The sequence below is a fragment of the Odocoileus virginianus genome, chromosome 6, assembly GCF_023699985.2.
Source record: "Odocoileus virginianus isolate 20LAN1187 ecotype Illinois chromosome 6, Ovbor_1.2, whole genome shotgun sequence".
NCBI lineage: Eukaryota > Metazoa > Chordata > Mammalia > Artiodactyla > Cervidae > Odocoileus > Odocoileus virginianus.
The window spans coordinates 75976370-76001475 of record NC_069679.1 but is presented as its reverse complement, the minus strand read 5'-3'; the positions used below and the strand labels follow the sequence as shown (position 1 = coordinate 76001475).

The 25106-nt window shown below is 53.6% G+C and overlaps 1 protein-coding gene across 2 annotated transcripts in view; it reads right to left on the bottom strand.

Annotated features, from left to right (window-relative positions):
• The window catches only part of ADCK1 (aarF domain containing kinase 1), a 127635-nt gene that overhangs the window by 39865 nt on the left and 62664 nt on the right, over positions 1-25106 (bottom strand). For both annotated transcript variants that reach the window (XM_070469684.1, XM_070469685.1), the window contains one exon: positions 2529-2687. In XM_070469684.1, the coding sequence (XP_070325785.1) occupies positions 2529-2687 (159 nt within the window). The remainder of the gene's footprint in view (positions 1-2528; positions 2688-25106) is intronic.

Below are 25106 nucleotides of genomic sequence, written 5' to 3'. Positions count from 1 at the left end.
TACTCGACTGGGGTCTTAAGCCACTCCGTTTTGAGGTGGTTCAATGTGCAGACTAGTGGTTGCATCAGTTAGGATGCTAGATAGCAGACAGAGCTCTCCTCTTGACACTGTTTTCACTGAATGCAGATGCTCAGTCCTGGTTCTCCTCTAATCCCGCTGACCACGCCTCCTTAGTTCCCTCGGGAACTCATCCTTCTGGGCACAGTCTCCAAATGACGATGTTCCTCACGGTTCTGTCTCTGCCCTCTCCCTTTTGTTTTAGTCTATGTAGCTTTTCTAAGCGATCTCAACTACTCCCCCAGATCCAGCTCCCATGAGTCTCCTTGCTGATAAATCCAGGCTGTATTCCCAGCCTGAATTATAGACAGGCTTCCCAGATGGCTCAGTGCTAAAGAATTTAACTGTCAAGCAGGAGATGGCGGGCTCGGGAAGATTCTCGGGAAGAACTTCCTGGGTTGGGAAGATCCCCTAGAGAAGGAAATGGCAACCCACTCCAGGATTCTTGCCTGGGAAATCCCACGGACAGAGGAGCCTGGTGGGCTATATAGTCCATGGGGTCGCAAAGAGTCCGACATGACTTTAGTGACTAAACAAGACATCCAGACAGCGATGTCTTATAGTACATGGTTGCTCCATCACCCACACTGTTTGTTCTGACATCTATGCCACCCCCTTATCTCATAAAGAAAGTACATTCCCCAGGCTCCCTTGCCAACCAGCTTCCAGCTAGATTTGGTGGCATACAGGGGGACAGGAGGAGGTGAAACACCCACACCTCAAACAGCATCTTTGGCTCCAATACCACGTGACAGATCCTATGTCCATGACCCACTCCCCTCAGGTGTCCCCAGCACCTGGGATCCAGGGAACCACCCCTTCTTGTCCCTCCGCTTCAAAGGGTGGCAGTGGCTTCCTGCCTTGGGTGACTATCTCCCCATCCCACTTGGCTTCTCAACAATTCCATCCCCGGTGAACCCCATGTTCTGTTTGAAACTCCCTCTGAGATGCCTAGAACAAGTTCTTTTTCCCCAACTGAACCCAGACTGATACACATAGTTAAAGGCCCCCAAGTTTAATCACAGAAGCCAGAAACATACGATTTGTTTTCACTCTCATCCACGCCGGTGTCTTCCCTCAATCCACGTAAACCAAGCTGGTCACAAAGTCCTGATGCTCCCACCCCGTGAATCCATGCCTCTCCTCCACCCCCATGACGCTGCCTTGGTTCACACCACTGCTCTCTCAGAGCGGTGCAGAAGCCCCTCAGTTAGTCACCCTGGCTACAGTCTTCCTGCCTCCCCAAACATCCTCCAGACTGTTAACACACTTTTATTTCTAAGGCACGTCTGATCACGATGTTTCCCTGATTAAAATTCTTAAATGGTTCCCCACTGACTGCAAGAGAAAATCAGATCTGCTCGGTTCCCCAGTAAATACGTACTCACTATGTACTCCACCCTGTACACGAGCCTAGAACCCAAGGACCTCCGTGTTCCATCCTGCCTATCTTCCCAGCCTGGCCTGCACCCACTCCCAGCTCGAACCATCTGAACCGGCTGACGCTCTCCGCAGGCACCCTGCTCCCCTGAGACTCGAGACCTTCGGCTGGGCCACCCTTCTGCTGTCCAGCAGTCTCGTGGGCGCCTCGGTGAAACCCCTCTGATACCCCCGTCAGTCCAGGCCCCACGGCACCTTGCCAACACCTTAGATGGAGCTCACAATCAAGGACTGTTTGCGTTCAGGCCTCCACTAAATGGGGGAACTCTCTGAGGATGAAGAGACAGGTCACTCAGTCGTGTGTCCTATGCACCTGTCAGGTTTAGTCAAAGAGAGCTGAAAGAATAAACTAAGTGTCCAAAGTGAGGACAGGGAACCGAGGAAAGGGAAAGGAAGGAGGGGAACATGCTGGCAGGGTCAGCAGACCGCTGACCTCTGCTGGGCCTGCTGGCTACGGCCCAAGCCCTAGCCACTCACCCTTTCCCCTTGCTTGAGGCAGGGAGCTAGAAAAGTCCAGAAGCACAGGATCCACTAGAGTTGTCTCAGTGCCACTTTAGGGCATGCGCATTTGCTCATTCAGAACGAATATCAGAGAAGCAAATGGGCGATCTACATAAACATTTCTATGTGATCTTCGTGTCATGTTTAAACTCCTTGGCTGACCACATGCTCCCTTTCGTTATAATTGACCAGATTAGTATGCAGCTTTTTCTACCCCCAAGGAAATCACCTATTAGGGTCACCTCATTTCTACAACATCCCCCACCTCGACGAGGTCTCCTTGGCCCCAGCAGTTGCCCACATGTTCTGAGACCATCGCAGACAATTCCCAGGAATGAATAAAAAAATCGGCCAACCCAGCCATGGGTCCCTGGGTCCCAGTGTTGTCATGACACCTCCTTTGTGATCTCAAGCTCTCCTCTCTCACTCTGCGAATCAGAGGCCCACACTCCACCAGTTTCACTGGGACTGCCCAGATCCTGGGGAAACATAGAATGAGGATGAAGGGAGGGGAGGAGGAAGGCTCTCACCTCCATCAGAAGAATGTCCTTCGAGCTCTGAGCCTGCACCTTTGGGTGCTGGACCTTCACAGCCACCGTCCGCCCATCACGCAGCACGGCCTTGTGGACCTGGGCCAGGGAGGCCGCTCCCAGAGGGGTGTCGTCAAAGCTCAGGAACAAATCATGAATCTGTCAAGAGAGGAGAAGAGAGGACAGGGCAATTACGAGGACTCAACTCAGAGGGGCAGGAGGAGGATGGGCCGGGGCCTCCACCAGCGGTGGCTAATGCCTCCATGACAGACTTCTCCTCAGCTGCTTTGCCTGGGTCCTTTGCAGCCATGGAAATTCACACACACCTGTCCTGACTCAGGAAGTGAGACAGAAAACACATGTGGAGGACTTGACTCACCTGTGCTTGGGAACCCAGCGCAATCTCCACTTAAAGCCAAAAAAGTGCCATCTAGAATGTCCAAGATTGTGCATCATCCGTCCGTTTAATTACCTACCACTGTACCTCCAGAGACTTCCCCAGTGGCTCAGACGGTAAAGAATATGCCTGCAAGGCAGGAGACCCAGGTTCGATCCCTGGGTCAGGACGATCCCCTGGAGAAGGGAATGGGCACCCATCCCAGTATTCTCGCCTGGAGAATCCCATGGACAGAGGAGCCTGGTGGACTACCGTCCATGGGGTTGCAAAGAGTCGGACACGACTGACTAAGCGACGAACACTTGTACCACGTGTGCCTCCAAGGCTCTCACATATGGGTACGCTCAAAAGTTAACAGAACCTGGGCCCAGGCAGCTCAAGACAGGGGATCAGACAGAAGATGTTTCAACCCCTCCAACTGGAAAGCTCAAGGACGCGTGGGCTGGAGGCTCCAAACCCAGCAATGACCACTTGTTGCTGCCTGAGCCTCGCTGAGGGTCCCCAAGCCCACGCCTGACCTGGCCCCCCGGCAGAGCTCCCAAGCTGCAGACCAGAGCTGGGCTTTCAGTCTTCAGGGGTGATGCCACGCCAGGCGTCCTGGGCAGACCCCCATCCTCTGTGCCTCACTTGCTCTACGAATCGGACCACAGACCCCATGCTCTTTCATCTCCTCTTCCCTTCCTCCTTCCCCCCACCTCCCTCTTAGAAATGCCATCCCAGTTCTCCCGAAGGAAAAGGTCTTTCTGACTTGAATGGTATCAGCTAAAAGGTCCAGATAGGAATACTCTACCAGATGGGAAGGAGGGTCCCAAAAGCCTCTTGCAGAATCTCCCCAGGGGGGAAATCCACGTCCCCTCCATTTCTTGAGCTCCCTGGATAGCCTCACAATTCTGGAAAACCCAGTCACACGCACACATACGCACACCCCTGTGTGTACGTCTCACACACCTCCCCTCCTCCTCACGCCAGGCTCTCAAGCCGAGGTCGACGCAGCCCCCGGGCCCCGCTGCCCCCCTCTGTCCCCCTTCTGCAGCGGCCACCCCACGCTGCCCCCCAGCCCCTCGCCTCTCCTTGGACTTCCGAGGTTTGCAGGATCCAGGGCCACCCCCACCCCGTGCCTTTGTTTGCTAGGCCGCACCATCACTCCGCTAATCTCCTCTCATAAATCACTCGCTCCAGTCCTGTCATCATTTTTGGAGCTTTCACTGACTCCATGCCATTTGTCAATATCCTGCGGGGCCCAAAGGTCCAGGCGAACGCAGGAGGGGCCTCCCCTTTTCTGTCATGGGCAATGCGTCCAGACTGGCTTCCTGTCCCCCTCCTTCCTCACGTTGTACCCCACCCCTTACTGCCCGCTTCCCCAACCACATAACCTGTCTTTTTCCCTCCCCTCGTGAGTTCTGGGCTCCTTGAGCCCAGCTCCTTCCCACACTGTCACCCTGAATCACCCGGGGTCTCTCCACACAAGAATCCGTTATCCTGGGCCTGGGCGTAGACTAAGAACAACGGGACCACCCGCCCTCCATTCTGCATTAGAACACCAGCTCCAAACAGGCAGCGATTTTTTTTCTGTTTTGTTCGCTGCTGACTTCCTTGCACTTAGAACAGGACCGGAACTTGTCGGTGCTAAACAAATATTTGTTGAAGGATCGAATCCACTATTCTCTCTATTGGAGAGGGGTTGAATCAACTCTTTTCTCCTTTTGAAATGGCTGGACCACCCTGCTCCCACATCCCTCCTGCTCCTAAGGCCTCATGTGTACAAGCGCATGTCGAGAGTAGAATTTACCTGCGGGCACCCTGCCTGTTACTCCAGGGTGGGTGTGAGACCCTGGCCTGCGGAGTCAGAACCCCAGGGACCTCCTCGGGCCATCCTGATTGGATCAGAGACGGACACATGACCCAGCTGGTCCAATCAGACTCACTGTTCTGTTTGACCTGTGGAAGGGATTTTTTTTCTTGCTGTTCAACTCGAAGCTGAAACCTGAACGTGAAGCCTGGGGCTGCCGGGGGCCACAGAGTAGACACCAGGAGGAGAGCCGGGCCGGTCACGCTGGTCCTAGCCACCCGCGGTGCCCACCCCATGTATGTTTTTTTTTTTGCTGAAGGCAATGTGAGTTGTGTTCTGTCACACACAACTGAAGGGGTTCTGCCTGACGCAGTGTGCACTCAGGCCCCAGCTGGAAGAGATGCAAGAAACCTGGGCACAGTGCCCGGTGCCCCCTAAGAGGCTCAGTGAGTGGGAGTTCCATCCCCTTCCCACCCTCTTGCTGGACTGAGATCCAGAAACAGAAGCGGGGTGGAATTTCAGCAACGTTCCCTTCCGTTACGTAATGGCAACCACACCACTTCCTAGGAAACCCTCCGGTAATGCCTGAAGGAGCACCAAGGAGAAGGCTTTTCTGGAAAAATAGCTGTGAACTCAGACCCTCACCTCTGGCAGCTAGACTGGGCCAAGCTCCCCACTGCAAGGAGGTCTTGGGGGTCATCCGAGCCTACCCCCACCCCAAGCCTCCGCCTGGCTCCCTGGGCACATTTTGCTCATCCTCTGAGAAGGACAACCAGTCTTCGAATCCGTGTCATTGCAGGGACGTTGCAGAGTCACTGCAGCCGAAGCCTGACATGGCATCACTAGGGCTGTGTGTCCAGAGAGCGGCCAGGAGGGCGGGAGGGGGCGGGGAGGGGGACCAGCCAGGGCAAGCATCGCCCAGCCTCCAGGGTAAGAGGAAGGCTGGTCTCCCATAGCCCCAGGGAATGGAGAGGGGGCCTTCTACAATCCCCTGCTCCCACCAGGGGCTGGAATGGGGGGCGATCCCAGGACCACCCAAGCCCAGGGGCCAATTCAGCACCCTGAACAAGGCCGAGCTGTGAGGACTTGCCCAAATCCCCCATTTGACCAGTGGAAGCGAAGAGAGGCGCGGAAAGTAAGGGTGCACAGGGAACCTGATGGAGAGATAGCCCACCCCTCCCCACCCCTGCCCCCCACCACCTCCCGGGGCCCTGGGAACCATCCTTCTCCCCTCTCTCAGTAAGCAAATCACACACCCACACCCACTGTGCTTACACACACACACACACACACACACACACACACATTAATTGATTGCTAGTGAATGTTCCTAGCTGGCTTATAAAAAAAGGTAATTAAAGATTGGTGCTACAGCCTGTAATTAAATATGAATAAAGTATCTCTAAATGGAAACTTGATTCAAAGTATTCACTGAAAGTACTTTATGCTGATAGAGAATAAGGAAAAATAGACCCTGTCCCAAAAGCAGAATTATACCCCCCATGCAGCTGAAACAAACGCCACCCCTCTCCAATCAGGCCTCATCCCCCCAGCCCTTTCAGCAGAAAACCATTAGCAGAAACAAACTGCAGCATTTGCAGCAATTAGATTCAAGCAGGGCCCTCAGCTGCCTCCAGTCACTCGCAGGAACCTGCCTCCCTTTCTAGGGCTTCCCTTCCCCTGCGCTCTCATTTCTTCCCCTCTGGGTCTGGCGGCAAAATCAATTAAGTAAAACAACTACATTTTAAAATGACTAGTTATGTGCTTTTTAATTACTGTCGGCTCATGATTCAAGTATATCGATGTCCCTGTCTGGAAAAGGAAAAATAATCAGAAAGAAAGTTGCTCTAATTTTGTATGATGTGTGTGTGCGTATGTGTGTGTGTGTGTGTGTGTGTGTGTGTGTGCTGGGGAGTTTATGGACATCAGAAGGGCATGGGTGTGCGTGTGTGTGTGTGTGTGTGTGTGTGTGTGTGTGTTGGCGAGTTTATGGACATCAGAAGGGCATGGGTGTGTATGTGTGTGTGTGTGTGTTGGGGAGTTTATGGACATCAGAAGGGCGTGTGTGTGTGTTGGGGAGTTTATGGACATCAGAAGGGCATATGTGTGTGTGTGTGTCTGTGTTGGGGAGTTTATGGACATCAGAAGGGCGTGTGTGTGTGTGTGTGTTGGGGAGTTTATGGACATCAGAAGGGCATGGGTGTGTGTGTGTGTGTGTGTTGGGGAGTTTATGGACATCAGAAGGGCGTGTGTGTGTGTGTGTGTGTGTTGGGGAGTTTATGGACATCAGAAGGGCGTGTGTGTGTGTGTGTGTGTGTGTTGGGGAGTTTATGGACATCAGAAAGGCCAGAAGAAACATGTCACCCCTAGGAGTTTAGCTGACCAGAGGCTCAGGTTAAGACTTTGTAACACACGAATATATGAGATGATGAGTGTTAACTAAATTTATTGCTGTAATCATTTCACAATAAATGTAAGTCAAACCATCACGCTGTACAACTTAAGCTAATACAGTGATGAGTATCAATTACATCTCAATAAAACTAGAAGGAAAAAGATGCCAGCAGACTGGCTTCAGCTGAGGTCCAGGAATCGAGAGACCATGTGACATGATACCCCCATCCAGGGCAGAGTGACTCCCAAGAAAATCGGCCAGGAGGAGTCCCACGAAGCCAGGTTACTGGGCAGTGTTTCCAAAATGCCACACTGAGGAGCCAAGCGCTGCCAGGTCCTCATTCAGCCCAAAATAAGGAGGCAGGAAGTCAGGATCTTTGGAGAAGCCTCAATAATAATCCCTGGGGGAGAGTTCCACTTGGGTTTTTCAGCCAGCCCCACTAGAGCCTACAGCCAGGCAGTCTCATGAGGACTGGTGCATCAGTCACAGGATGGGGAATGTCCCAGATTTTCCAGGATGATCCAATAGCAAATATCCTCTCCTGTTGCCCCCACACTCATTCACCTCAGACCTCTTCTGGATTCGGAAACGATATCCCCATATGATAAAGCTAACAAATCAAACAGACCCTGAACTGGCCAGCTCTAGAAAGAAGCAAATCCAGGCCTTGATGCCGGGGCCAAGCAGTTCCCAGTGAGGAGCCAGGACGACTGCCTGGGGCACCTGAGCAGGTTACCATGGCATCAGCGGCCAACGACATCTGGCTCTCATGGTCTTGAGATGGTCCACCCCACACCTGGCTGGGTGCCAGCAGCCTTTGGCTGCCGCATGATGGGAAGAAGGACAAGTACCCATGCTAATGAAGTGGCAGGAGTGAGCGGTACCCACCCCAGCCTGAGGCAGACAACACAGCTCTAGCTGGCTAGAACTCTGCAAAACACTGTCCAAGCCTGCCGTGGACAGGAAATCCATTCCCCGCTCTGGGCAGCATCCCCCGGAGCCTGCCCCCAGGATCCCTACATCTCGCAGTTGCCCCATCAACTGCTACCCTAGTTGCTGCAATTCCTGCCCCTTGAGTAGGGGCTGGACTTAATGGCCATCACTCCTAACAAAGAGCGCATAGAGGAAATGACACTGTCCACTTTCCAAGACTGTCACCATGATATCCTCCTTGCTTTCTCTCTTGGAATGCATGCCTGAGGGAAAGCAAGCTGCCATGTCATGAGGCCCCTCAAGCAACCTGTGGAGAGACCCACGTGGTAAAGAACCGAGGCTCCTGCCGAGCGTGGGCCACCATGAAGGCGTTGCTCCCTCCCCACCCAGGCCTTCCGATGCCTGCACCCCAGCTGACATCTTGACTAGAACCTCACGAGGAGACTGAGCTGAAGCCATCCAGTGAGTCACCCCCAAATTCCTGACCCGCAGAGACCTTAAGAATCAGATGCCTGTTGTCTTAAGGCACTATGTTTAGGGGTAATCTGTTATGCAGTAGTAGCTGATTAATGGACCCCAGGCACACCCTGCCAGACATCACTAATCAATCATAGCTCCACTCCTGCTGGGCCCAGATGATGCCTCAAAATCTCCCTCAACCCTGAGCTCCAGGCAGCCACTACCAACTGACCAGAGTCAGCATATGAGATGAAACCAATCTGCCATTCCTTTGCCTGAGACAGCTGGACGGCGTCACCGACTCAATACACATGAGCTGGAGCAAACTCTGGGAACTGGTGGAGGACAGGGAAGCCTGGCGAGCTGCAGTCCATGGGGTCACAAAGAGCTGGACACAGCTGAGCAACTGGACAACAAGCCTCAGCCCATCGGTCAACAAATATATACATGACAGAAACCCCAGCAGGAGCATGGGCCAACAAAACAGGGAGTCCCGAGCCATGAGGAGACCTTGGTCCAGCAGAATGTCATACTGGAAGGCGACAGCCTCTGAAAAACACACCTGCATTCCAGCAGGACCTGCTGGAGAGGGTGCCCCCTGCCCAGGGCGCCTCACCCAACCCCAAGGGACCTTCCAGCAAGGTAAGAAGAGGGGACCTCCAACACCACACAGACCCCGGGGGGCCAAGGGAGAGGACAGGGCATCCAAGTGTCTCTCCCATCTCCCCACTCAACAGCTGCCCTGCCTCAAGGTGGGGGCACCCCCATCTCCAGCTGCCCACTCAGAACAATTTATTATAATAGAAATCACATCAACAATAATAGCTCAAGGACACCTAGATCCTTTCATGAAAGCTGTGTTCTCTCTGGGGTTCTAAAAGATCAAAGCGTCGGTTCTGCAGAGCTGTTACTTACTGCTACTGCCAAGCTGGGCCAACAGCAGAACTTGAGGCCCTTTTCGACAAGGGTCACCCCCAGAAATAACAAAACATCCTTCCTGTCGAAATTCTTGCAAGGAGGCTGGCACAACACTCAACTCTTACCAATTTGCTGAAGAGCCTCCAGGTACAGGGTAGTCATCTATCGGGCTCTGCCAAGGGCATCACAGGTCAGACTAAGCTTCTTCTCTCCTGCAGGATGGTGACAAGTAGCTGACGGAAAGAGAAGCAAGAAGCCAGGAGCAGCGACACCCTAGGAGAGCCACTGTGTGTTCCCATGGGAACGCCCACCCACTGGCCAGGACAGTCAGATCCAAGAGGCAGCAAGGCATAGTGATTTCAATGCAAGCTCAGGGTCAAACTGCCCTGACTCAGATTCTGGCTCCAAGGTGCATCAGCTTGGGCAGTGACATAACCCCTCAGTGCCTCAGCTTTCTCATCTGTAAAATGGGAATTTTGGTACCTACTTCATAGTATTGTATGAAACATCATACATAAAGAGTCTAGAATAGAGCCAAAGAAGACCCCCCAATAACGGTACCAGGAGTAGTGGGTATCCCATCCGACATCTCCATGAAGAGGACATGCTCTAATGAAAAGGGCATTGGAACAAGGAGGCTGTCAGGTCGGCTCTATCAGCGAGTGAAAGCCACCATCTTCTTTTACCTGAAGACTCCTAACTGGTCTGCCCATTCGTGTTCCTTTCTCTGCCAAGCCCTCTTCCACATACAGCTCAGGTGAGATTTTCCAAACATAAGCTGATCATGTCACATCTCCCTGCTTCCACCACATCACCCACTTCCCAGGGTCAAGATGCTTAGCACGACCCACAGGGGCTGACACTGCCTACCTCTCCAGCCCCTTCTCCTCCTACTGGCCCCCTCCAGGTCTCTCTGCCCTGAGCAGATGGCCTCTTTTGATGACCAGCGCACTCCCATCCTGCCCACTGCAGGGCCTTTGCAATGTGCCATCCTCTCTGCCTAGAGGGAACGAATAGGAATTCCTCATTGAGGGAATTCCTACTCACCCTTCAAATCACAGCTTGATGGGCACCTCCGCAGTGAAGCTGCCTCGTGTACAATCTCAGAGCTCACTGCCGTCCTCAATAGCCATCACACAGCTGCCCTTTGCCTCAGTTTATATTTGCTGCATCTCCCTCTTCCCTGCCAGATGACAGACTTCTGCTCCTGCTCAGCACTGCCGCCAAGGCGCCTGGCACATAACTGGCAAATGAATGGAGGTGAGGTTTTAATGTCTCCATTCTCTTCTTGGCAAGGGGACTCTGGGCCTTCCAGCTGATCTGGGGCAGCTAAAGTGGCTACAGTTCCCTCAAGGTGGCTGGGCACCTCGAGCACTGTGGGTGGAGGGACTCTATGGAAATGTTGTGATAATAATGATTAATAAAAAGCAGATAAACACCCAGTGTGGCTGGCCAGCCCCGGGAAGCCATCCATTAGATCTGTCATTCATTAGTGGTTGGGGGGAGGGTGCAGTCCAATCAGATCTCCTCAGTTTAAGCAAACCTTCTGTAAATTGTAGGCTGCAGGCACTGACATTTGATAAATTATTCTTCATAATCCGCCACGGGCTGTCATAAATCTAATCTTTCAACGTTCCCCATCTTAATAACTTGTCCGGCCGCACAGGGTGACAGGTCTATGTCTCTGCCTGTGATAGAGATCTCTGGGGTAACGAGACCAGAGATCCAGGCGTGCAGTGTGAAGTTGAGGACTGCCCCCCACAGCCACGGCAGGTATCCCCTAGATTGTCAGAGCACAGAGATGATGAGTTGTCTGGGGAGATGAGAAGTGTCTGGGTGGGGGTGGAGGGGTGGGGGTGGCGGGTTAGGGCTGTGCCAAGTGTTCACACCCCATCACGTGCCCAGACACATGGGGTGCCAGGAACTCAGACCCAAGATCCAGAGAGGCTGAGCTCTACGCCCTCCGCTGCAAGCCTGCCCATGTGAGGACTCACCACTTCTTCCTTGAACTTGAGTTTGGTCGGAATAAGGGATGTCACAATATCTCTGCTCCGCGGGGGCTGAATGTTTAACTGTGGGAAATTCCTTGTATTTGCATAATCTTTGCTGCTCTTATGTAATTCCCTACCCTCTCTTGAGGTTAGGTAGAGGTGATATCACCGCCCCCATGGCACACAGGAGAACACAGCCCCTAAAGGTCATTTGTTCATTCAACAAACACTCACCGAATGACTGCCACGTGCAGGGCCCCTGGGCGAGTCGCTGGGGACCCGATGGGGAGTCCTAACTGGGTACAGCCACCACCCTCTGGAGTCACTACTGGAACGTCAGGCCCAGTAGGGAGACAGGAATTAATCACAAAATCACAAAGAAAGGTACACGAAGGGAGAGGTAGCTAGTATCATAAAAGCCTGTGCTCAGAGGGTTAAACCTGGGCTGGGAGAACTTCTTGGAGGAGGTGACACAGAGCTGAGCTCTGAAGGATGAGGAGCCAGTTAATCCGCTGAAGAGAGGAAGCAGGAGCCTTGTAGGCAGAGGGGCAGCCTGTGTGAACCATGAATAAGGGGAGTACGTCGTAGCAACAGGAGACAGCCAGAGACAGGAGGATCTGCAGCCCCCAACCAGATTTGGGGGAAACCGAGTGCAGTCCTGGCTGAGTCCGGCTATGGGAGCAGGGGTTAAGAACACCAGCCACTGCCTGCTTTTGTAGCCCACAAGCAAAGAGTACGCTTTCACATTTTTTTTTTTTTTTTTTTTTTTTTTTAGAATGAAGTAGAATTTTTATTAGTTGGAGGCTAATTACTTTACATCATTACAGTAGTTTTTGTTATACATTGATATGAATTAGCCATGGATTTACATGTACTCCCCATCCCAGTCCCCCCTCCCACCTCCCTCTCCACTCGATCCCTCTGGGTCTTCCCAGTGCACCAGGCCCGAGCACTTGTCTCATGTACCCAACCTGAGCGGGTTATCCGTTTCACCCTAGATAATATACATGTTTCAATGCTGTTCTCTTGAAACATCCCACCCTCGCCTTCTCCCAGAGTCCACAAGTCTGTTCCATACATCTGAGTCTCTTTTTCTGTTTTGCATATAGGGTTATTGTTACCATCTTTCTAAAGTCCATATATATGTGTTAGTATACTGTAATGGTCTTTATCTTTCTGGCTTACTTCGCTCTGTATAATGGGCTCCAGTTTCATCCATCTCATTAGTACTGATTCAAATGAATTCTTTTTAATGGCTGAGTAATATTCCATAGTGTATATGTACCACAGCTTCCTCATCCATTCGTCTGCTGATGGGCATCTGGGTCGCTTTCACATTTTTAAGTGAGGAAGATCAAAAGAATAATACTTCATGACATGTGCAAGTTACATGAAACTCAATTTCCACACCCATCAATAAAGTTTTATTGGGACCCAGCATGCCCATTCATTCCTTACTGTCTACGGCCGCTGTCATCCCGTGATGGAAAAGTTTAGTTGTTGCCAAAGAGAGTACGTGGCCTGAGAAACCTAAGCTGTTTACCATCTGGCCCTGTGGTAGGCAGAAAAACACCCCCCTCTAAAGAGGGACAACTCACCAATGCAATGTGCGTGATCGGGGGCAAACTTGGGGAGGTGGATAGGGAGGGACAGGAAGGCCTGGCATGCTGCAGTTCACGGGATCACAAGGAGTTGCACATGACTGGGCGAATGAATGACAACAAAGATGTCCATGTCTTAGTCTCCAAAGATGTGATGAAATTAAGGCTCTTGAGATGGGAGAGTGTCCTCAATTCCCGTGTGGACCCAGTGCAATGGATATCAGGATCCTTATGTCGATAAAAGGGAAGCAGAAGGACCAGTACTAGAGCAGAGATGTGAAAAGGAAAGAGGTGAAAGGATGAGAGCGAGTGAAATTTAGAGATGCTTCACTGCTGGCTTTGAAGATGAAAGAAGGGGCCACAAGCCAAGGAATGTAGGCAGCTGTATGAGCTGGAGAAGACAAGGAAAGAGGGCCTTCCCTCTTCCCTGCCTCCAGAAGGAAAGCAGCAGCCAGCACCTGCATTTTAGGGCTTCTGACTTGGTCGGGAAGATCCCCTGGAGGAGGGCAGAGCAACCCACTCCAGTATTCTTGCCTGGAGAATCCCATGAACAGAGGAACCTGGCGGGCTACAGTCCATAGGGTTGCAAAGAGTCAGACACGACCGAAGTGACTTAGCATGACAGTTATATAATAAATGTATATTGCTTTAAGCTACTAAATCTGAGGTAATTTGTTATAGCAGCAAGAGGACCCTAAAACAGGCCCTGAAATAGAGCATTAGTATAACACTCTCAGTACATGTCAGTTTTTATTCTTTTTCCTGCATTTCCCAGGATAGAGGTGGGGCTAGAATACTGGAGACTGTGGCAAGGAGCTGTACCAGATGCGTGGGGAACCCAGGTCAAGGGCCAACCCTGAGACGTGAACCAGGAAGGGGGCATCACGGCTCCCGGTTCTGCGGCACCAGGGGGCACACCCAGAACCAGTCCTGTCCTCACCCGCTCCCCAGGGCAGGGCACTCTCTGCTCCCCCAGCTGCCTCCAGCATTCCCTCCCAGCCCCCAGGTCAAACCCTAATACCTGAATCAGCCCCTGTCCTTCCTCCCAAGGAGCCTCAGACCTCACACAGAACCACCTGTCATCAGCTCACACACCAGAGACAGGAAGAGTAGCGGGGGCCCTGAGAGACCCCTCATCATCCTGCTGATGACACAGGAGCTGTCCCTGCTGTTGAAGTAACAGCCCCTCCTTCTATAAAACCCATTTTACACACACACACACACACACACACACACACACACACTCCTACTGCTCTCGTCAGATGCAGGTGCTCATGACTTTTTTAAATATCTGGAAACCAGGAACCCAGTGCTGGATCCCAGCCTCTCCAGGCTGAACCCCAAATTGCTCAGTCTCACGTGGACTCTCCAGCCTTCTCTGACCACCAGCTTTAAGGAGAGAGAGGGCCACTGTGCAAACCCAGCCCTGTAGGAAGACCCTTCCCCAAGCTGCTTGCAGGCTGACCCGCTAACTCACTTCCCCCACCATCCCCTTCGGTGCTGTGGTCAGAACCCTGGGAGGTCCCTCTCCCTGGTGCCTCCCTGTTTGATTCATCCCAAGTCCTGTGGATTCAGCCTCCAAAGTACATCTGTTCACCCTTCATCCGAGTCACCATCACCTCTTGCCTGGATGACCTCGAGAGCCTGGTAAGTGATCACCCGGTTCCACCCCGACCCCCTGTGAGCCTGCAGGCTGGGCTGTGCCGTTCTCTGCAGGGAGCCGGTGCCCTTGCCAGCCTCCGAGCTCCTGAACATGCCTGGTGCCTCTCCAGCCTCACCTTTTGGAGTGTCACTCTGTCCAGCCACTACACCTCTTTTTGCCCCCCAGACAGATCCACGCTCTGCCCCAGCCTGCTGCCTCTGCAGTCTCTCTGTCCCGCCTCCCCTTCCCCTAAGGTCCCTCTGGCCTCAGCCTCATCCTCACTTCCTCAGAAGGGCCACCCAGGCCCCCACACAAACAGCACTCCTCTTCTCTTGCGGCCATTATCACAAGTGCCAATAGCTTTTCATTTTCCCAAATGCTTGCTTAGCATCTGCCGTCCCCACAACGGGATCGCAAGCGCCCGTGATGGCAGCTTGCTTGCGCACATGATCCCCGGTGCCCCATGATCGAGCTCGGTAAACATCTGCTGAGTCGATAAACGAACAAGCCAAAGATGGGTGAGGTCGTGGGAGAGAGGAAGGCTGCAGAAGGTCCACGCGGGAGCCCCGCCCGTGGGCCAGCCATGCCACCCGGCCCCGGCCCCCCGCTGCGGCTCGGGTTCAGAGGTCTCCCCGGGGCCCTCAGCCCTGCCTCTGCCCATCCGCTCAGGCCGCTCCACCTGCCCTCCCGGCCTGTCTGCTCGCTCCTTTTACAGCACTGAAGTCCTGCTCGGCTCTGTCCCCCTTCAGAAGGTGCCCTAATTCAGCCCTCCCTGCATCCCTGTTTGTGGCTTCCAAGAACACCGCAAAACTTGCCCAAACTTCAGAGAACTTCCTCTCGTCCTGTCTCAACCTCTCGTTAAGTTACATCTACAGCTCACTCTGTATCCAAAACACAAGCTCCTCCGAGAAGTCAGTCGCGTGATGCCAATAACTCGAGGACAGCAGCCCACACGGCGCCCTCCTCTGACTCCACCCCGCCCGTTCCGCTGTGGAAAGTGTTGTGCCCTCCGCGCCCGGGGGTCTAATCCCAGCCCTGCCACCAGCCGGCAGTGTGACCTGAGGGAGGCTGCTTCACCTTCTCTGGATCTCAACACCTCCTTGCTTGTAAAAGGAGGTATCACATGACCCTTGATAGCCTTTCAATTCTGTGATCCCGGAACGCCTACCTTCCAGCCAACACTCCCCTAACTGTGCCCCTCAGCCGCCTTCTACACACGCACACGCACGCACATGCACACACTACATCTAATTCTCCACGGGAGTCGGCTTACCCTCCCTGGCCACACGCATCTCCTTAACTGTGCCCCTAGGCCGCCTTCTACACATGCACACACACGACATGCACACACTACATCCGCTTCTCCACGGGAGTCGGCTTACCCTCCCTGGCCACACGCACACTCAGAGTCACTCCCCAGTGGCACAGGCACGGCCCCTACGGGGTCCCCCCTGAAGCAGAGCCCCCCGTGGGCAGAGATCACCAAGGGTGCCTGGTCTGGGACACAGGCTTGCTCCTGAAGCTCCATGAATAAAGAAGCAGGCACAGCTGGCCTATTCATAATCAGCATAAAAAATTGATTAGCCCTTTCCAGATTAAACATTATTGTTTCAACGAGGAACATAAATCAGGTGGACGTGGAGGGCTTGCCCCCCTCTGGCTGCCAAGGAGCGGCGTCGGGTAGACGGCAAGCAGGGCCAGTGGGAGGAGAGGAGGGCCCCCCACCTGCACGCACAGAGGGGCGGCTCCTTGTCCAGGGGGGAGCTGGAGAGGAGAGCCCGACAGCGCCCGAACTCCGTCCCCAGGCTCCTCAGAGCGCCCGCTGAGCTATCACCTGATGCTGCCAGCCCGGGGAGGACTGCAGTGACGTCCCAGGAGGGAGCTTGGCCCCCAGGGGCCAGGCTGGGTCTCAGAGGGCCAACAGCACGGCCTTTTTTTTTTTTTTTTTAATTGGAGGCTAATTACTTTACAATGTTGTGGTGGTTTTTGCCACACATTGGCATGAATCAGCCATGGGTGTACATGTGTTCCCCATCCTGAACCGCCTCCCACTTCCCTCCCCATCCCATCCCTCTGGGTCATCCCAGTGCACCGGCCCCGAGCACCCTGTCTCATGCATCAAACCTGGACTGGTGACCTGTTTCACATACGATAATATACGTGTTTCAATGCTATTCTCTCAGATCATCCCACCCTCACCTTCTCCCAAGGAGTCCAACCAAGGAAACCAGAATTGAAAGAGACACGTGTACCTCAATGTTCATTGCAGCACTGTTTACAATAGCCAGGACATGGAAGCAACCTAGATGTCTATCGGCAGATGAATGGATAAGAAAGCTGTGGTGTATATACATGTGTATACACACACACACAAACACACAAAATGGAATATTACTCAGCTATTAAAAAGAACGCATTTGAATCAGTTCTAATGAGGTGGATGAAACTGGAGCCTATTATAGAGAGTGAAGTAAGTCAGAAAGAAAAACACCAATACAGTATATTAATGCATATATATGGAATTTAGAAAGATGGTAATGATGACCCTATATGCAAGACAGCAAGAAGACACAGATGTACAGAATGGCACAGGCTTGAACCGGCCCCTCTCCTCCATGAAGCAGGCAGTGTAACTGCAGCGTATGGGTCTCTGGAGTCAGACACTGCTAAGGTTCAGTCACCAGTCAAGACACTGTCCTGCTGCACGACCCTCAGTTAAGTTTCTGAGCATCTCTGAATCTCTGTGTCCACACCTGGGAAACATGGGGAAAGGGATACCCACCTCGCCGAGTTGCTGTGAGGAATAAATAAGATCCTGGGTATCTGAAAACCTCCAACACGGGCCGAGGAAGGAGAAAACAGCACTTCATCCGTACTCGGTTCTTTGACCTGCCAAGGTTCCCATCGCCTGCCCCAGCTCCCACTCAGCAATGCGAGGAGAGGCCATCAAACGCCAGAATATGAAACATTGTGAACAGCAGGGGGCTCCTTACAGGGAACAAGGGAGCCCAGGGGTGAGGAGCTTGGACTCCGCAGTCGGTCCTGGCCTTGCTCCTGACTCTGCCTGATGCTCTCTGTGTGACCTCGGGCATGTGGCTCAGCCTCTCTGGTCTTGGTTTGCACCTCTGTGAAGTGGGAATAACCGCACTTCCCCCTCAAAGCGCAGCTGTGAGGGGTGTGAGAGGTGATGTCTGCAAGTTGTGCAACGGTCCCACACATTCCCTCTGGTCTTTCCTCTGGTTCTGGCCTGACTGCCATTCTCCATATTTGCATCTGTGCTTGAGGACTCCGGCTCCAAAGCCACAGGAATTAACAGCCCTCGGGAGCAGCCCTCACTCAGCAAGTTAGCTGGTGCATAAACACCCTACCTTCTCCCTGGCTGATGGGTAGGATAATTCTAAGACGAATGTTTGGCACCATTTCCCAGTCTCCCCACAGAGTTAGCCTTCGTCCACCCACCGTGGCAGCTGGTTTAAGAGCACACAGCCACCGCTCCTCCTCTGCCCTGGACCACATTCCCACTTCCCTACTGGAAAGACCTGCTGTTTGTTCTTGTTGTTTACTCGCTCAGTTGTGTCCTAGCCTTCCACGACCTCATGGACTGTAGCCCACCAGGCTCGCCTGTCCATGGAATTTTCCAGGCAAGAGTACTGGAGTGGGGTTGTTATTTCCTTCTCGAGGGGATCTTCCCGACCCAGGGATCAAACCCGCATCTCCTGCTTGATAGGTGGGTTCTTTACCATTGAACCACCTGGGAAGCCCAAGCACCTAAGCTTCCACAAAACCACTTGCCCTGGAACCCTTTTCTTGGAGTCATCTTCTGGGAGCCCCCAAACAGAATGAGCATCTCTCATGCCATTAGCACCAGGCCAAAGTTGGCATTTACATTCCCTGTAGGATGGGACAGAACCTGGGACTCCTCCAAACCATCACTTCTACGCCAGCCATCACCAGTAAAGACTGTTGTTGGGCTCAGACGGGGACAGAAACTAGTGCAATCACATCCACCTTGCCCGTACCACCAATCCCAGCCCTGAGAAATGCAAGTAGAGACCCTCTTTCCACAGGAAGGGGACAAAAGGCCACAGTTTCATTCAAGGAGAAGATGAGGGCCCTGCAGTCCCTCCAGCAGCCCCAGAGGCATGGGTGTCAGCTGTCCAGGCAGCTCCTTCAAGGGCAGAGACTACGGCACTCATCCTCTGGCCTGTAGCCATCAATGAGCCCTGACTCACTGTCCAGCTTAGGGCACTTGGCTCGGAGCTGCAGGAGGATGGGATGGTGAGGGAAGAACGTGGCCCTGCCTCAGCCCCCGGAGACAGCTAAAAAAGGCTGGTGGCTCAGCAGTGGAGAATCCGCCTACCAATGCAGGAGACACAGGTTCGATCCCTGGGTCGGGAAGATCCCCCAGAGAAGGGAATGGCAGCCCACTCCAGTATTCTTGCCTGGAGGATTCCACGGACAGAGGAGCCTGGCAGGCTACAATCCGTGGGGTCACAAGGAGTCAGAGACGACTGAGCGACTAAACATCAGGGAGAGTTCACCTCTGCCAGACGTGAATGACTGACAGAGTCCCCACCCTCTCCCAAGGTTCCTGCCTTGGGCCACTCCATCCATCTTGCACTGTTGACTGACTCTGCTGAAATGTTTTTCTCATTAGTCAAAGGGGCCTGCATAACACACGTGCATGCACGTGCCCACATGCACGCACGCACACACACACACACACACACACACACACACACACACTCTTAGCTGCTTTGACGTAACATTGCTCCTAAGAGCTGGAACCTGGGGCCACTCCCTGAAGCTTATGTATCCGGGCCCTCTTTAACACCTATTCTAATGCCCTCCAGGAGCCAGCTCCTCTTCGGGACTCGCAGCTGGGGTGGGGCCTTAGGCAGCAGAGTTCAAAACCTGCCTCCGCCTCCTTTAGCTTTGTCACTCTGGCTGTTACTGAACCCTCAGGGTCTCTGCTGCCTCATCTGCAAACCTGGGATGGTAAAACCTACCGACCTCGCAGAAGGACTTAGGATGTTTCCAAGGGTTAGAAACAAAACCTGTGAAACATCCAGCCAAGGTGTACTACATAGCAAGTACCAAATACACAGACACTGTACCGTTATCATCCGCTGACATGAACATCTCTGGTTCTGTTGGCCTTCCCCTCTTCTTGATGCCTTCCTGTGCCTTGCCCCTTCCACCCGACCCCAACTGTAACCTTGGGTTTGCTTCCTAGGGCTACCAAACCAAATCACTACTGACTGGGTGTCTTAGAACAATACAAATAGTAACTGTTTCACGGTTCTGGGGACTAGAAGCCTGGAATCAAGGTGATGGCATGCCTGCATTCCCTCTGCAGGTTCTAGGGGGGAATGCTTTCTTGCATCTTCTTGGTTTCTGCTGGCATCCCGCAATCTTCCAAGTCTCTTGGTTCATCATCATTACATCACTCAGAGCTCTGCTCCCACTGTCTCATGGCCTTCTTAGAAGGACAAACCAATCACTGAGGACCACCCTAAGCCAGTACAAACTCATCTCAGGTTGCCCGCTTACATCTGCAAAACCTCATCTTGCAGCCTGAGGTTCTAGATAGATGTGAGTTGCACGGATGGTGGGGGATGACGGGGAACATTTTATTTTGTAAAGTGAAACTAGAAGGGGTCAGAGAGTCCCTCCTGGGGCCACAGCTGGGAAGAGGTGAGGCCAAGAGAGGCTGGTGGCCAGTGGTCATGGAGGGAACCATGAGGGAAGCTGACCTTCACTCACGAAGGTCACTCAGGAAGAAGTTGAGAGACAGAGAGGAGAGTCCGGGAAGAGCTCCCTGAAGGCCCAGTTCCACTCCAACCCTTGCTGAGCTGTGGTTCCATGAGCCAAGACATCTGCCTTTTTACCTCCGCTAGTTCAAGTTGGGATTCTGATCCTCACAGCCAATGCACCACCATACGTGATGAGTTGATTTGTGTCTAAATATCCATGTGTTAACCCCCAGCACTTAGGACACAAACTTGCTTGCAAACAGGGTCCTTGCAGCTGTAATTAGTTGAGATGAGATCATGGTGGCATAGGCTGGCCCCTTGATCCAACAGGACTGCATTTATGAAAACTGGAAATTCAGACATAGAGACAGACATACACATAGAGGGAGGACGCCAGGTGATGGTGAAGGCGGAAATCGGGGTGATGCTTCTATAAGCCAAGGAACACCACAGACTGCCTGCAAACCTCCAGAAGCCAGGGGGAGAGGCATGCAACAGGGCCTCCCCGACACCCACAGGTGAACCATCCCTGCCGACACCAGGATCTTGGACTTCCAGCCACCAGAACTATAGGACAACAGATTTCTGTTGCATAAGCCACCTGACTTGTGGTACTTCATTACAACAGCCCTTGCAAACTAAGAGACCCTCATCAAGTTCCCTGTCCTTCCAGCCCTTCTGGCTGCTCTCAGTGGGAAACCAGCTGAGGTCAGCCCTCGCTGACCAGTACATGACCAGCTTCAGGTGCCCAGCTTCACGTGATCTCATATCTTCCTCCTTAAATCTTCCTCATCCTCTGAGGGCCAGGTCACGGCCCACCTCATCGAAGAACCCCCTTCTGAACTTGCCCCACAAAGTGAAAAGTGAAAGTGAAAGTCACTCAGTCGTGTCCAACTTTTTGCCAGCCCATGGACTGTACAGTCCATGGAATTCTCCAGGCCAGAATACTGGAGTGGGTGGCCTTTCCCTTCTCCAGGGGATCTTCCCGACCTAGGAATCAAACCCAGGTCTCGCACATTGCAGGCGATTCTTTACCAGCTGAGCCACAAGGGAAGCCCAAGAATACTGGAGTGGGTAGCCTATCCCTTCTCCAGCAGATCTTCCTGACCCAGGAATCAAACTGGGGTCTCCTGCATTGCAGGTGGATTCTTTACCAGCTGAGCCCTGCATTTCTCCTGCATCAGCCCCACAGCTGAGCACTTAATTCTTCTCTAATTACTCCCCCTGTGGAGCATTCTGTCTGCCTGGTTTTGGGGGTGTGGGAAGGAGGGATGTGGCTTTAACACTTTCTGTATCCTCCACAGCGCTAACACAGAGGTAAGAGCTATCAGTCACTCAACAAACCTGTATTTTCGGAGCGAGCAAAGCATTAGTCCATGAGTGGGGCCACCATGAGCTGAGGCTCTCTCTTCACAGAACAGCCTCGGCACAGCAGCCCAGCAGAGGATGTGGGCATCCCTGCAAGCCAGATGCCAGGGACGGGGACCACCCCAAGCCTGGCCTGTGGGCTGAGGGTGAACTGGTGAGCAAACGGGTAGAATTGCCTCAAACCACAGATGGGGCTGACAGAAGGATACAAAGAACAGAATCCTGTCCCCTTGGGAGATGAACTTAGGGATGCCCAGCCTCCTCGAAATCCACAGGGGACTCCAAGGCCTCAAGCAGGGTGGAAGCTACCTGAGGCCCTCTGGGTTTCGCTGAGAACAAGAATGGACTCGTTTCCCATGCCAGCCCCCTCCTTCCAGGCACAGGGTTTCCAGCCCTGAACAGAAGAGTTCAGGAGGATGAGCCCTGGGTCAGGGGTCGTGAGACTCAGGTTCCACTCCTGCCTTTACCACCAAGAAGTTGTGCCACTCTGGGCAAGTTACTTTCCCTCTCTGAGCCTCAGTTTCCTCACCTGTAAAAAAAAAACCAGGCTTGGACAAGATGACTTCAAAACCCTTATAACCCATGAGTTAGTGACACTCTGGGATAATCTGTGTCTAAAGCAGCTGCCTCCGGTCAGTGAGGGCTCAATGAGAAGATACAGCGTTTGTCAAACCCCAGGAAGATCCAGGCACCCAGGTGAGGGGCTGGATATAAAGTGAGAATCCTGTTTTACTGCTTCGTTTCTTCCTCACAACCCCACACAGGACAACCACAGCTAACAGCTGCTGGGATTCAGGATAAGCTGGGCACTGCATTTTAGATGGTCTAGTCTTTCAAACCTCGTCACAGCCCTATTAATGCAAAAGTTCTATTATCATTCCTGTTTACAGATAAAGAAACTAAAGCTCAGGGGAAAAAAAAAAAAAAACCAATGAGGGACTTCCCTGGTGGTCCTGGGGCTAAGACTCTGAGCTGCCAATGCAGGGGGCCCAGGTTCCATCCCTGATCAGGAAACTGATCCTGCATGCCACAGCTAAGACTAGGTGCAGCCAAAGAAATGCATGAAATAAATAGATTTTTTAAAAAAGAAAGAACTAATGATACAGTGAGAATATGGTAGATTCAGGGTCTGGGCAAAGCCTGCTGAATCCAGAGACTGTTTTATTAACCTTTATGCCATGCTGCCTCAGAAATGATCCTTTTGGTTCTTCTAGAAGCCAAACCCTGGCCTCCCGTCAGCCCGTCATTTAAATAGCCCCAGACACACCCTCATACAGCACTCTACAGCGTGAACAGGACTGTCTCACGGAACAGGGGGACCAACACCGAGGCGGGCAGAGCTGGCCTCCCTGAGAATCCAGGCCCCGCAACTCCGAGCCATGATGCCCTGCCCCCGATGGGGAGTCTCGGTGAGTGTTATAACCCATTATTAAGCATCTTCTGTGTGCTGGGCATGGACAGCGTCCTGAGGAAACCCCAAGACGAGGGGCAAGGGACCTGCCATCCCGGGAACATAAACTGCCCTCTGAGACGACCAGACCACCAGGCTGAAAGAGAAGGCCAGCCTGTTCAAGGGCACAGGGGCATCTGAAATAGCTCAGAAGTCAACCCAACCCCGTTACAACACCTACTATGTACAGAGCCCACACTAGGCCCCACTGGGGACTCAAGATGGGGAGGCAACCACTCTTAACACAACAGACAACTGCCTAAGAGTGGCAACAGGGCGGGTGGACACAAAAGAGCCATTAATCCTGACTGGGGGGACCCCTGGGGGGCCCAGGGGGACCACTTCACCAGATACTGCACCTCAGTTTCCCACTGTAAAGTGAGTAATAGTAGTACCCATCTCAGAGGGTTCTAGTGAGAAGTGAGCTGATCCCTGTGAAAGCTTTCTTTCCAGCAATGCCTGACACCTGCAGGCATCCACAGTGTGTGTGTGTGTGTGTGTGTGTGTCTGTGTGTCTGTGTGTGACAGGCATCCAGTGTGTGTCTGTCTGTCTGTGTGTGACAGGCATCCATAGTGTGTGTGTCTGTGTGTGTCTGTGTGTGTCTATGTGTGTGTGACAGGCATTCACAGTGTATGTGTGTCTGTCTGTGTGTGTCCATCTATGTGTGTCTGTATATGTCTGTGTGTGTGTCTGTGTGTGTGACAGGCATTCACAGTGTATGTGTGTCTGTCTGTGTGTGTCCATCTGTGTGTGTCTGTATATGTCTGTGTGTGTGTCTGTGTGTGTGACAGGCATTCACAGTGTATGTGTGTCTGTCTGTGTGTGTGTCTGTCTGTGTGTGTGTCCATCTGTATGTGTCTGTGTATGTGTCCGTGTGTGTCCATCTATGTGTCCATCTGTGTCTACGTCTGTGTGTACATCTGTGTGTGTGTGTACATCTGTGTGCATGTCTGTGTGTCTGTGTCTGTATGTGTCTATCTGTGTGTCTGTGTCTGTGTGTGTCTGTGTGTCTGTCTACATGTGTCCGTGTGTGTCGGTGTGTGTATGTGTCCATTTGTGTGTGTGTCTGTGTGTGTGTGCTGCTGCTGTTGTCGCGGTGGCGGTGGTGGGGAGAGTCGGAGCTTAAAGGAGGAGAAAGCCTGAGAAACAAGGAGGGAGGAGAGGCCGGCCCGGGGCGCAGAGGCCGGCTGACGGAGACACGCGGGCGGGCAGGGCGCTTGTGTGAGGCTGCGGAGAACGTGGGCGTGAGGGGGCGCCCCGCTCCCGGGGGCCTCGGGCGCACGGCGGAGAGGGCCGGGTCCGGGCCGTCCGGGCTCACGGAGGGCGCCCCGCTCCCGGGGGCCTCGGGCGCACCGCGGAGAGGGCCAGGCCCGGGCTGTGCGGGCTCACGGAGGGCACCCCGCTCCCCGGGGGCCTCGGGCGCACCGCGGAGAGGGCCAGGCCCGGGCTGTGCGGGCTCACGCTCCCCGGGGGCCTCGGGCGCACGGCGGAGAGGGCCAGGCCCAGGCTGTGCGGGCTCACGCTCCCCGGGGGCCTCGGGTGCACCGCGGAGAGGGCCAGGCCCGGGCTGTGCGGGCTCACGCTCCCCGGGGGCCTCGGGCGCACAGTGGAGAGGGCCAGGCCCGGGCTGTGCGGGCTCACGGAGGGCACCCCGCTCCCCGGGGGCCTCGGGTACACCGCGGAGAGGGCCAGGCCCGGGCTGTGCGGGCTCACGCTCCCCGGGGGCCTCGGGCGCACAGTGGAGAGGGCCAGGCCCGGGCTGTGCGGGCTCACGGAGGGCACCCCGCTCCCCGGGGGCCTCGGGTGCACCGCGGAGAGGGCCAGGCCCGGGCTGTGCGGGCTCACGCTCCCCGGGGGCCTCGGGCGCACAGTGAAGAG